Source organism: Theobroma cacao, chromosome 6 (genome assembly GCF_000208745.1).
Source record: "Theobroma cacao cultivar B97-61/B2 chromosome 6, Criollo_cocoa_genome_V2, whole genome shotgun sequence".
NCBI classification, from domain to species: domain Eukaryota; kingdom Viridiplantae; phylum Streptophyta; class Magnoliopsida; order Malvales; family Malvaceae; genus Theobroma; species Theobroma cacao.
This window is the reverse complement of record NC_030855.1, coordinates 24,064,717-24,079,004: the sequence shown is the minus strand read 5'-3', so window position 1 is coordinate 24,079,004 and position 14,288 is coordinate 24,064,717. Positions and strand designations below refer to the sequence as shown.

Genomic DNA, 14,288 nt, shown 5'->3' with positions numbered 1-14,288 from the left:
AAGCATAACTAACTAATCAATATACTAACTAATTTTTGAAATAAAACTGTACATAAAACAATGTAGCTTTTATCTCCTTTATCTGATTCCTTCTTCTTTTATTGAAACATTACGTATAGGCTCTCTCTTGTTTCTTTCTATCCCATTATTATTGAAATGGTGCATTGGAGTCTTCTTCCTGTGACTATCTCCTTGAACTTGATTGCTCTTGTTCTGGTAAGCCACTTATTCAACTTTTCAACTCTTCAAGTGTAAACTCAATACATCCTGTCTAGGTTGGCATGCTGATAAGAGAAAGCCATCAATGTTTATCATCTCCCACACCATCTGTGAACATGGTACATGAAGAAATGTTTTCAATTAAACCAAATGCTTTCTCTAATTCCCTACCATTTCCCTAGTACATTGTTTCAATCTTGCACAATTTTTTGTTCGAATCAAATACATATTCAATGCCCCATTGTAACAAGTTCAGGAAGCCTGGTGATTTGCATTGCGGAGCTTATAAGAGTCACAAGTTCGCATTGCTAAGCTTATATCCAAATATACTCCATTTTGTTGTTGAAAAAAATGTAAATAGAGAAAATTAGAATAGACTTCATTTAGAAAGCATGAAAATACTTTTTCAAAAAATCTCTTTAGCATTTTCCCATGTTTTTAAATAGAAAAATGTAAAAAATATTTAAGAACACAGAATCAAACTGGTTAACTCGGGAAGATTGTCTTATATCCTTTAAAAACGTAAGACAATTTCTCAAAAACAAACCTTCTACTCTACCATCCCTTTAATGACCTCCCTTCGACCCTTCCTTCTCAATATATTGTCTATTGATATTTTAATGATATCATGGTAGAAAATGCTTGAAGATATAAATGGTGTTAGAAAATATTTTCAACACGTTAAAGGTTCAATTAACAGAAAATATTTTTCTTAGTTTAGTGGAACAACAGAAAATATTATATTTCTTAATAAAATATTTTTCATGATAAATTAATTTTCAATTTACCAACGGAAATCTTAGTAAAAACCAAATTTATAACTTAATATTGGGCTCTATCAAGGAGCCCGATATTTTGTCCATCAAGCCATCTGCTGGGACCATAACCTTTGCGTCCACATTGGACCCGTTACCCTATTTCCATAAGGCCATAAAGCCCTTCATGATGGGTTACCTTGGCAAAGGACAACTATCCCCAAGGCCCCCCCCCCTCCCTACAAAAACATCGTATGTTGATTTGTTTTTTGTCGGTTTCTTTACTTTTGGTGGATCCAATTTTTTGTCTCTAATAAAATAACCATAGGAAGTACTTACTTATCTTTATATATTTGTAGGACATCAACTTTTTACCCTCTTCTACCTTTTTCTTTTTCTCTTTTCTTCCCAAAGCCTGAACACAAGAATCTTTTCACCAAGCACCAAACCTTTAGCAATTTATATATATATAGACCTTTAGTTGAAAGAATGGATACCACTACTCTATAGCATTAAATAGGGCTCGACGGGGTTGGTTCACCCACCATTTTAGGGAGGCGGATCCTAATAACTAGGGTCTTATCCAATCTCCTAGAAAGAGCAAAAGTCAGGCTTTATTCCCTTAAAATAGTGCTTAACCGAAAAAATAATTAACTCATCAATGAATGAACGAAAAATAATTCAAACCTTCTCAATCTGTTGGCTTTTGCTTCAATATGGTGTGCCAAGATATTGCTAGTGGGGGCTTTTTGCCCACTCTTATGTACTATAAAATGAAAATGATTCTCCATTACCGAACAAATTCTGATAGATTAATTGGTATATGTATGTTGTATAAATATTAAACAGTTCATTAAATATCTCTGTCCTTGTTCAGTAATGGGTGACAGAGAGACAAACACAATTGCAGGAAAAAGAATATTAAATAGTTCATTAAATATCTCTGTCCTTGTTCAGTAATGGGTGACAGAGAGACAAACACAATTGCAGGAAAAAGAATACCAACAACCCCCCTCCCAATTGACACATCAAGGCCCAAGTGTTCTCCTCAGAAAAGTGAGCTCACAAGGAAATGACAAGTTTTTGTAGGCTTTGAAATTTTCATTCTGTGAAATGACATTTTGTGGTGATTGCAGCAGTCACTGTATATGTTTTGGCAAGACTTGTTGGTTTTTTCCCATTCCCCTGATAGCATTTAACCTAACTCCTACAGTCAAGTACCGTGCCAGATGGTTGTCAGCGAAAACGAAAGAGAGCTAAAGTACCGTGTGAGGCCGTGTCACGACAAGAGAGACGAGACTATCCTTCTCCATGAAAATGATGGTCAAGAACAAACAAAACCATAAACTTCCCATGAAGAACAAATGCCTAATTTTCCCCCCTTTTTTTAAATACTAAGACTTTGACCAAAACAACTTTTAATTTGATTAATATGGGAAACGTTAGCATAAAACTAATAATGCGTGTAGGGCTAATTCAGATGGAAAAAAAATAAAATATAAAATAAAAATTTTAAAATTGCTCTAATAGATAATGTAGGGTAAACTTATCGAGTTTACCCTTGTAATCATTCTTGCTTTATTGCACTGATATTATTTTTTTTTCTTAATTTATATAATAAAAAATAGTAATAGATCAACATTTGAGTATTTAATTTATTGAGTGATGCATAATTTTTTATTTAAAAAGTAAAGTTTAAATTTTCAATCGAAAACATATATATAAACAAGTATATTGAATAATAAGTTACGAGTTTCTTATTTATTGTTGAACATGAAAAGGAACCACCTCGTGCATTTATCCAAACTCATTCACATAATACATGCATGAAAAGACCCGAACATAAAATCTTAGATAGGTCTCCTTACTCAGAACATGCCATATAAGGTTCTATGGTCATAGACTTAATGGCCTTATTTATACTTCGACACACATTGATATAGAAAAGAAGGGAACAAGAGACGATTGGATCGATCTCAAGAAGCACTAAGGATCAAGGAAAACATATCCCTATAGTAGATAGGGAAGCAACGAAAGAGCAATGAACCGATCATTCTCGGATATAGTCAATCTTGATGTTGCCAACCGAAACAAGACCCTTCCCTTCTCTAGGCACCAAAGTCACGACAATGTTATCATCACCTTCAACATCCAAATCCTCCAACACCTCTGATATTGCCAAAGAAAAACTTGTCTCCAACTTCTTCGAATGGCTATGGTTATGGGGCACATTGGTAAAGCTCCCTGCAAACTCTGAATCTTCTGGTCCACTAGGTGCCTCATCATCCTCATCATTAATGTAAATATCAAATTTCACCGGAGTAGATGTGTCTAACTGAATGCTTTCCAGCACCAATACTTCTTCTTCTTCTTCTTTTTCAAGCTTAGTCCTTGATTTCTTTGGCCTTGGAATCTCAATGCTCACTATTTTGTCTAAAACTATCGGGAACGCATTACGTATAACGTTTTTGTTCTTTGTCTCGGCTGCCACTGCCTGACCATGACCCTTTCCCCCTTTCTTGGAAAACTTACGAGGAACTGGCTTAGTTTTAAGCCATGGAACATCAACTCCTTGATAATCGTACCCCAAAGTTCTAGTGTCAAGGCAATCACGAACCCTGGCACGAACAAGATTCGCATTCTCATCGTAAAAAACAAACGAGGCATCAAGCCAATCTGTGTCAGTGAAATCATTTCGCTTCTTTCCTGGTAACCCCTTCCAAATCGACCACATTCGGTCAACATTGGAGTGGTGAGCATAAAACAGTGGGTCTCTGCCTGCGGAATAGAAATTTCCCATGTCTTCCGAATATGTTTGTCTCGGGTCTCCACACCACCTGTGAATCGCGGTATGAGAACCGAGCTCGACAACACCCCCTCCTGGACTGGGTTTATCGCCAGCACGGTACACCTTTCCATGGAAAAGAGAAGCCGTCTTTGAACCAGACACCATCTGCTTGTACATGACCTTGAGATTACTTTGTACCATTGCTGTGTCTGTTATATCTTTATCAGTGCCATTGTAATCAAGATCAGCGACCTTTGGTGGCTGATGGTTAACATTGCGCTTGTCATCGTAGAGTGGAGAGTTAGGGTTTACATATATGGCAGGTATGGGCATGCCTGCAGGGGCATCCCAGTTCCAAAATGGCATGGCGAAATCCGGGTCACCAATCAGCTTGCCCAAAATCCTTTCATAGAAATAAAGATACAACCTATGGAATGGGAAAAAGAGCCACGAGAAATGAACTTGAATATCTTGATCAAACCCTACTTGATCATAAGCCCCGTTACAATAGGCACAATGAATATTTGCTTGTTGCTTGAAACTACGTGGATCATCATCAGGAAGAGCTCTCATGAGCTCCATGGCCTTGGTAAATTTAGCCAAGTAGTCAGGATCAACTAAATGTGCAGCAGACCTATAGCGTATCTTGGAATATGTAGGTGGTTTGAAATCTATGACCTTTGTCGTTTCTGGTGGGCAGCAATAGACTGTCTCTTTTGTTGTGTCTGATATTGTTGCATCACCGCAAAGGGTCAAATCAGGAGCGGCAATAGGTGCTGCTAATGCAAATGGGTCATTGGAAAGGTTGGTTGCCCCGTAGAGACCTCCTAGCCCAATCAGGAGATCCCTTCTATCAAACCTGTTGAGAGAAGAGTCTCCTTTGCTCCCATTGTTCGTGGCTTTGCATGACACTACTTTACTTGGGCCGGAGTAGTCTGGCTTTTTGATCTTCTTATTCAAGAAAAGTTGAGATGTTTTTGGAAAGAAGGAAGTTTGAATGGGGGAGCTGGAAATAGTGGTTGGGGTTGATGACGGCAGGACAGGAGAAGCCATAGCTAGAATTTGATGGTACTACAGTTTTGATGAGATCGACAACACTTTTGCATGGAATTTATAGGGAATTCAATGGGGTTTGGATCCTTCGCCATTATTATCATGCATTTATTTTCTTAGCCATTTGATTGATTAAATTTGACAATAAAAAAGCCACCGGTGAAAGATTCTTTGTCCTTTCTAAAATGCCGTAAGATATTTTCTCCTCGTGGAACATTTGGACAGCATTCTTTACAGTAGTTTTTTTGTACACTAGTAAAGAAGACTTAAATCACATGGCTGATCTTCACACTATACGAAATTAATTGTTATCAAAAGTTAAAGTAATCTGTTGGCAAAAGTTGACAAAAAAGAAATTATTATTGAGTTTCGTCACTATCGAAGAAGTTATATTTTAATAATAGAAAAACTGAATGTTTTCCAGCAATTTCACATGCTACCCTCTTAAAGGAATCTGGACCAACTTAAAACATGCACTATTGAATTTTTTTTATTATTGTTTTAATTTCAAAACGTTCACTATTATACGTGATAATTACTAAATCATATTACATAACAATTGATTATAATAGAGTGCAAACTTTTTGTGAATGGATCTATACGTTTGGCGATGAAATTCATCATAAAATATCATAAAATTTTGCCACTAAGTACGGAAAGGTAATATTAATAATTTTATTTTTTTCAAATGATAAAGTGTGGGCTTATGTTATTTATTTTATTTTATTTTTTGATATAATATTTAAAAAATTTTAAATTATTCAAAAAAATTTTAAAAAATTTTATATTTTTTTTATATTCAATCAAATACTTGTATTTTTTATTTTGAGTAAAAAATAAATCATTATATTTTTATTTTAAGTCAAATAAATTTTTATAATTAATACTTGACTTAATCAAAATATCATTGTCATTTTATATATACCACATGGCAATGACCGACACTAACATCCTAAGCCAATTTCAATGCTTATTTAAATATTTCATTAATATATGAAGACATGACATATTAATGTGGTATAATGACATGATGATATAACATTTTTTTACTCTTCACATCAATATTACGTTAACACCATATGAACATAAAATAATAATGGACATTTTGATTAATGATAATAAATCAATCATTAATCATAAAAAGTTTATCTGAATTTTCTTAAACAGTTAAAGAATTTTTTTGAGTATTATGTTTTTTATATAAAAAAAAGGAGCTAAGTTTATATAATCCATAATTTAATTTAATAGATTGTGTTAGACTTATTAAACGTGGACTTAAGAGTGTAAGCTTGTGTAAAAAATTATAAATCTTATAACAATAAGATTATGACTTAAGATTAAGTCTCTCGCTTGTTAGATTAAACAAAAAAAATCTTAAAGTACTAAATATTAACAATTAATCTGATCAGGAATATTTTTATTCTCAAAACATATTCATGCATTGGATTCTATAGGACATAAAATTTAGCAGAAAGTACTATTATTATTTTCTTGAAAATGAAATTAAAAGAGTAGTGGATATGATTCTTTGAACGTAGAGCCCGAGATATGTCTCCACTCTCAAACGTCAAAAATGGGTACCATTTGATCACATGGCACACTGACAAACCACGGAAAAAAAAAGTCTTTGATAATTGATACAGATTTGGGCAAAACCCTGTTCCAAGGTTGTCTATTCTTGAACAAAACTGAGCCAACAGAAAACGTGCTTTTTTCCAAAAAAATACTAATAAATGGTGGGAGTTGGGGTTCTGCTAATCCGATAATCGAAAGCGCCCGTTGGGGCGGGTGTGGAAACCCGAGATCGCCCACGACTTGCCTTATCTTTTATTAAATGTTCAAAACTAGTTACTTTATATATTTGTTTATTTATTTCCTTCTCGAAATGGGAGGGGTAGGTGAGTTGCCAGCTCAGTTATTTTGGTCATAACATGATATTTCGACCCCACAGGTGCGGGGACGTCACCGTAAACAAATCATGGTAAAGATTTGAAATGTAAAACTTACTATTTATTTGATTTTTTATTGGTCGAATTTACTGTGTAAATACCTTAATTCGCTACGTTTAATTGTTGTTGCATTACATTTCTATTAAATTTAGAATGAAAAACTTATTATTTAGTTAAATATTAATGACCATGGTGAGACTCAAACCAAATATGTACCATTTATTTTTTAAATGAAAAATTTACTATTTAGTCCTTCTTTTTTCGGTCGAATTTACTTTATAACTACCTTACTTTGCTGCATTTAATTATTTAGTTAGATACGAAGTACACTCGTATTAACTTCATTATGTATTTACATAATGATCATCTATAAGCTTTAGGATGTATAAAAGTACAAATAATGGTGCTAATTTCGGCTGCCTATTTTGACAATAAAGCCTAACTAATTTTTCACATGCATACTCCTAGAGTTTCAATGTTGTTTCTCTTCTTCGGTTTCGTTTCTAACTCAGAAATTAACTTACCAAAAAAAAAGATTTTCTGTGGAAACTATTTTACTTGAAGATTGAGGAAGAACAGAAGGGAAAGGTGAAGGTTTTGTTTTTGAGAAATTATCTTATTTTTAAAAAAAATGCAAGACAATTTTTCTAACTCAAAAATTTTTTTATATTCATTTTTACATTTTTTTTCTTTTTAAATATGAATAAATATTGAAAAACTTTCTCGGGAAAACTTTTTCCTACATTTCAAACGGATCGATCTTATTGATTTCTGGAACAAACCATGTGCCTTTATTCTATATATATAAAAACGTGTGGGTGCAGATTTTCAAAATAATATGATACCACTGTCGGTTCATGCTAATAGATTTTTCAAAGATTAAATCCTTAGAAAATCGATATGGTGAAGCTTTCTTGATATAGATATACATAAAATATATTCCTCTATTGGAAGTATTATCTTACTTTAAAATCTACCATGTGATTCTCCAAAAAACATATATTTTAATAAGTTTTAATATCGAAAATATTATATTTTAATAAGTCTGCCATGTGGTTGGACAGGTCACATTAATAATAAAAATGCCACTACCTGTTTTAAATCCAACTGGGGTGGGCTGGTTGTCTGCATCTTCTGCTTAATTAATTTTATCTTCTTCGCCATTAATGTCTCTTCCGGCATGGGTGTGGCAGATCTCTGGATGGAGCTGCAGATGGAGAAGATCAATACAAAATTTGTGCAATCGCTTGTCTTTTTGTCAACATCGAAATGGATTAGATTCCTCTACTACTATACTAGACAAGCACATGTAGCTAATTAAAATTTTTTTTGCTACCGAGTTAGGTAGGAATTTATAAGGAGAAAACGACACGACAACTCAGAGCTGGACCCTCTGCATGCTATTATTAGAGACTTTGAATCCTCCCTCAGATTTGGTTCCCCGCGTCTTATGCCAATCAATGAAGAGTGATTTGCCCACTGGCCCTTCATTAGTCCACACCATATAGAGAACTAGGTTTCCAGTGGGGATGAATGTAATCAATGTAACTCAACCCAAAGCTAGATTACCTTATTGTTTTCTTTGAGAACCAAACTTGCTTGATTGAAATGTAGAGGTAAATGCCATTTACCAATAGTACCAGATCTCAAAATCAATTTCCATGAATAATTCACAAGAAAATAATGGAAGAGAGAACATGAATGATCAGCTACTGTCCAGAAAAAGTTTTGTCCTGAACAGCTCGATTCAAAGCAAATGAAATGTTCCTTTCACATTCATCAAAGTAATCAAAGGAGGAGAAAAAGGGGAAACACTTTCCTCCCACGTTGATCATGCATGTTCTTTTATTATGCCTAGTGGTGCAAAAATGAGTCGGACTCCAATCATTTTAGTTAAATTCAAAATTCCAATCATAAACGTATTTGAATGTGATCGGTCCATAATTTATAATCAAATTACACCTAAGGAAAAGGATCAAACTCACTATTTTACTTATTTTTTTACTTTTTTCCTGTCATGTCATGGCAGCTTTAACTTTGACAGTCTGTGAGTCAGCTGCCCTTTTTTCAGCACTGAAAAAGAACGGTGTTGCTTTTTTTCTCTCTCAATACTCAATCATCCCTCTAAAAAGGCAAGAACTCATATCATTTTTCCACAATTTATTGGTAAAACAGGATTGCCCGTCACAAAAAACAAATAAACTTAAAATTGTCACATATAAAATGATTGGCTTTTAACTTAAAATTAACTTAAATTAACAATGTATTGAGAAATTACAAAATACAAATTAACAAATAAAAATTATGAGAGATTATAAGAAAATGATTAAATTATTCATGTTTTGATCATTAAAGTTTGAAAACTCACGTTTTAATCATTAATAGTATGTAAAAATTAATATTTTAATCATTAACATACTAAAAACTAACGATTCTCTGATAACTTTTTTTTTTCAGTTGATTTTGATTCCATGATAGATGAGTTGGTATGATCATATCATATGATCAAATAGTTGATGCGAAAAAGTGATATGGTTTTGGGAATAAAAATTATTTTTATGATGGTTTCGACAGTGTTGAGACTCATTTTCTTTAAAATTGTACTTGATTGGGGTGGTTGAGGCTGCAGCAGAGAGATTCTGTAAATCTATGTTTCAATTATTGCCTTGCATTCCTATTGACCAAAAAAAAGTTTATAGCAGTTGAGTGATAAAAATCAATAATTTTATAAATATTAGTAACTAAAACGTAATTTTATAAAATTAAGTGATAAAAATAAAAATGTTCGAAAACTTAAGTAACAAAATATGTAGTTTATCTTTAAAAAATAATAAAGCGTGAATTATCCATTGAAATATGTTATCTCCATTCATAGGTGACTACAGCCGGAGCAATAGTAATGGGTAGCAATCAATGGGGTCGTTGAAGTTCCATAGCCAGTTGCCAAAATAAAGGCTCTATACATTGAAATTGCTGTAGCTGCCGACAATTAAATTTACACACTTACCGAACCTTAGCCCTTGAGGCTTTGAATTTCATCCAAAAAGCAAACAAAAAGACTTGAGTACTTTGTGCATGTAAATTTACTATTTAGGTTATGTTGGGTATTTTATAATACAAGTAATATAATTGTAAAAAAAATAATATTATAACATTTGATTTATAAATATTTTATTAAAAATATAATATCAATTTTTAAAATTATCTCTAATTATTAAAATATAAGTTTAATATATTTATATTTTTTATTATTAATTTTTATATCATATCATCTCTTAAATATATTTTTAATGTCATATATTTTATTTTTTATTTTTTATTATTGATTTTATTATTTTTTTTTTTTTCAATTTTTTAATTNTCTTATATTTTAATTTATTTTAATTTCTAATTTCTATATTATATATTTTATTTTAATTATAACATTATAAAATATTTTTAACAATGTAATAAAGTTGAAGAGTAAAAATATTTTTAATAATATTATAAAGTATAATGTAATGTGATTGCGTTAATTTTGAACTACGATCACATTAGATCCTTTAACTATAACGTGATTATGTTACAATCTTACATTATAGTAATTTATTATAAAATAAATATTATAATATAATTTAATTAAACACGTTATAAAAAATATATTTTCACTTTCTTTATACTAAACGCTATCTTAGATCAAAAAGTATTCAAAGGGTTAGCCAGCATACAATTGCACAAGCAGAAACTCACCTGATGAAAACTAGGGCCTTTAGGCTTGGACCACCAGCTCCAGACCTTGGACCCAATTTTGAGCCCATAGACCAAACTCCCCAACCAGACTTGAAAGCCTAGCCCATTCTGGGCCTATCTATGGACAGAAAACGTGCTCCATAATTTCTTGAGATGGAGTGAAAAGTTGACAAGCTTCAAAATGATATAGGCTCAATTAGTTTGAGGCATTTCTTATATAAACCCTTTTGTGCAGTACAGCTCTTTCTTTTTGTGAGAAAACTATATGCGAAGTACATTTTGTAGTACACTTTGTACTTGTAATAACCATGACGGATCTATATAGAATTCTATGTTTCACGCACCTAATATATAAATATTAGGATGATATCCTTTGATCACAACTTAAAATTCCAACAATCTCTTTCTTGCCTTCTTACGTCAATGATTACTTTATAATCGGATACATTATATTACTTGATTAGATTAAATAATTAAAATTAAAATATTTTATAATATTGTTCAGATAAAAATTAAATAATAAAATTATTATTTGCCAAAGAGTGCGAGTAAGGTTGAGATAGTGATATTAAAAACAACTATTCGAATTCGATTATAACTAATGATTTTTAATATTAAATTTTAGTTTTATATATATTTTTTATTTATAGATTCTTTACAATTAATGTATTACTTATTAAAATTCATTAATTGTTCTAATTTTGATTTACTTTTCTAAGTTTTAACTTTAATTTATTAATTTAGTTTTCATCAATAAAATGTATAAAAATTGATTTTCAATAAATTTTAATTAGTTATTTATTAAGGATAAGAATGCAACAAGTGGTGTGTAAGTACGGATTCAAATAATAATTGAAACAAAATACATGGATGACAAGGCCAAACATAAAATCTAAACAAGTCTCCTTATTGAGAAGATGCCATACAAGGTTCTATGGTCGTAGACTTAATGGCATTATTTATACTTGGAAACATATTGATATATGAAACAAGGGAACAAGTGATCGATTAGATCGATCTGAAGAACACAAGGATCAAAGGAAAACATGCCCTAAAGTAGATACGGAAGCAAGGAAATAAGCAACAAACTGATCATTCCTGAATACGATCACTCTGTCTGTACATGGCCTTGAGATTAACTATTTCTTGCTCTTTATCTGTAATCTCTTTATTATAGGGACATTGTAATCAAGATTAGCAACCTTTGGTGGCTGATGGCTAGCATACGCTTGTCACTGTAGAGTGGAGACTAAGGGTTTACATAGATGGCAGGTATAGGCATGCCCGTAAGGGCATCCCAATTCCAAAATGGCATGGCGAAGTCTGGGTCACCAATCAACTTGCCCAGAATCCTTTCACAAAAACAAAACAAGGGAACAGGTGACCGATTGGATCGATCTCAAGAAGCACTAAGGATCAAGGAAAACATTTCCCTAAAGTAGATAGAGAAGGAACGAACCGATCATTCTCGGATATAGTCAATCTTGATGTTGCCGACCGAAACAAGACCCTTCCCTTCTCTAGGCACTAAAGTCACCACAATGTTATCATCACCTTCAACATCCAAATCCTCCAACAAATCTGAAATTGCCAAAGAATAACTTGTCTCCAACTTCTTGGCGTGCTTATGGTTATGAGGAATATTGGTAAAGCTCCCTGCAAACTCTGAATTTTCTGGTCCACTAGGTGCCTCATCATCCTCATCGTTAATGTAAACATCAAATTTCACCGGAGTATCTGTGCGTAATTGAATGCTTTCTAGCACCAATACTTCTTCTTCTTCATCTTTTTCAAGCTTGGTCCTTGATTTCTTAGGCCTTGGAATCTCAACGGTCACTATTTTGTCTAAAACTATCGGGAAGACACTGCGTATAACGTTTTTCTTCTTTGTCTCGGCTGCCATAGCATGACCATGACCACTTCCCCCTTTCTTGGCAAACTTTCGATATTTAGTCTCCTTCTTTTTATCAGAAATTATTGCATCACCGCCAAGGGTTAGATCAGGAGCGGCAGTAGGAGCTGCTAATGCAAACGGATCATTGGAAAGGTTGGTTGCACCGTAGAGACCTCCTAACCCAATTAGGAGATCCCTTCTATCAAACCTGTTGGGAGAAGAGTCTCCTTTGTTCCCATCGTTGGTGGCTTTGCAGGACACTACTCTGTTTGGGTTAGAGCAGTCAGGCTTTGTGATCTTCTTATTCAAGGAAAATTGAGATGTTTTCGGAAAGAAGGAAGTTTGAATGGAGGAGTTGGAGATAATGGTTTGGGTTGATAAGGGGAGAACAGGAGAAGCCATGGCTAGATTTGGGTGTTACTACAGTCTCGATGAAGGTAAAGGCACTTTCCCATGGACTTTATAGAGAATTCAATGCGGTTTGGTCATTGTTAACGTGCATTTATTTTCTTACCCACTTGATTGATTAAATTTGACAAAATCAGAGCCGCCAGTAAAAGATTATTTACCCTTTCTAAAATGCCAAAAGAAATTATTATTGAGATTCGTCTTTGTCGTAGATGTTATCTTTTAACAATAGAAAAACTGATATCTTTTCCAGCCATTTCACATGCTGTGCTCTTAAAGAAATCTGGACCAACTTACCTGCACGATTGAATTTTTTTATTATTGCTTTTAAAAAATTTTAATTAAAATTTTTATATATTCATTACGTTAAATAAAATTTTGATATTTTTATTTTAAATTAAATAAATTTTTATAATTATAATTAAATTAATTAAAATATCACTTATTCTTTTATACGACATGATATTAAAGTGATAATAATTAACGTGATACGTTGAAATGTCATAATATATGATGATATGATACGATAATTTGATAAAATAATATGATTATATAATATTTTTAACTCTTCATATTAATATCACATCAACAGAAAATGGATATAAAATAACAATTGATATTTTCATTAATGAGATTCAGTCAATTATTAATTATAAAATTTTATTTAATTTAAAATAAAAGTATAAAAATAATTTTATTAAATTAAATAAAAAAATAAAATTTTATTTAAAATTTTTTGAATAATTCGAATTTTTTTTAAACATTATACTTTATTTTTTAATTAAATAAATGAACTAAGTTTATATATTCCATAATTTAATCTAATAAATTGTGTTTGCCTTATTAAATTTGGACTTAAAGTGTAAGCTTGCGTAAAAAATCATAAATCTTATACAGGTCGGATTATGGCTTAAGACTATATCCCTTTCTTGTCTGGATAAAACAATTAAAATCTCACCATTTAAAAAACTAATATATTAAACAGTAAAAAATCCTAATGTGCTTAATATCAATAATTAATTTAATTAATATTATTTTTACTATCAAGCATTATTTTCTTGGAAATGAAATTGAAAGAGTACTGATTGATTCATTGAACGTAGAGCCCGTGATGTGTCTCCACTCTCAAACGTGAAAATGGGGTACCAGTTGATCACGTGGCACACGGAAAGACCACGTATAAAAAAAAAGGTCTTTGATAATTGATTTGGATTCGGGCAAAACCCTGTTGCAGGGCTCAGTGTTATATATATATATATACTTCCTTATCGAAATGGGAGGGGTAGGTGAGTGGCCTGCTCAGTCATTTAAGTCATTACATGATATTTGGACCCCACAAGTTTAGGGACGTCAACAAAAACAATCATGGTAAAGATTTGAAATGGAAAACTGACTATTGATTTGATTACCTTATTGTTTTCTTTGAGAACCAAAGCTTGCTTGGTTGAAATGTTGAACTAAATGCCATTAACCAATAGTACTAGATCTCATAA

The 14,288-nt window shown here is 32.2% G+C and overlaps 1 protein-coding gene and 1 long non-coding RNA gene across 2 annotated transcripts; both read right to left on the bottom strand.

Annotated features, from left to right (window-relative positions):
- Positions 2,709-4,852, bottom strand: LOC18596899 (polyphenol oxidase, chloroplastic). Its single transcript, XM_018123226.1, has one exon. The coding sequence runs from the start codon at positions 4,813-4,815 to the stop codon at positions 3,025-3,027; it is 1,791 nt and encodes a 596-aa protein (XP_017978715.1). The 5' UTR covers positions 4,816-4,852; the 3' UTR covers positions 2,709-3,024.
- Positions 6,431-10,671, bottom strand: LOC108662590. Its single transcript, XR_001928503.1, has 2 exons — positions 10,494-10,671; positions 6,431-9,438 (listed from the first exon to the last, which is right to left on the bottom strand). It is a non-coding gene; the product is annotated as an uncharacterized LOC108662590 (long non-coding RNA).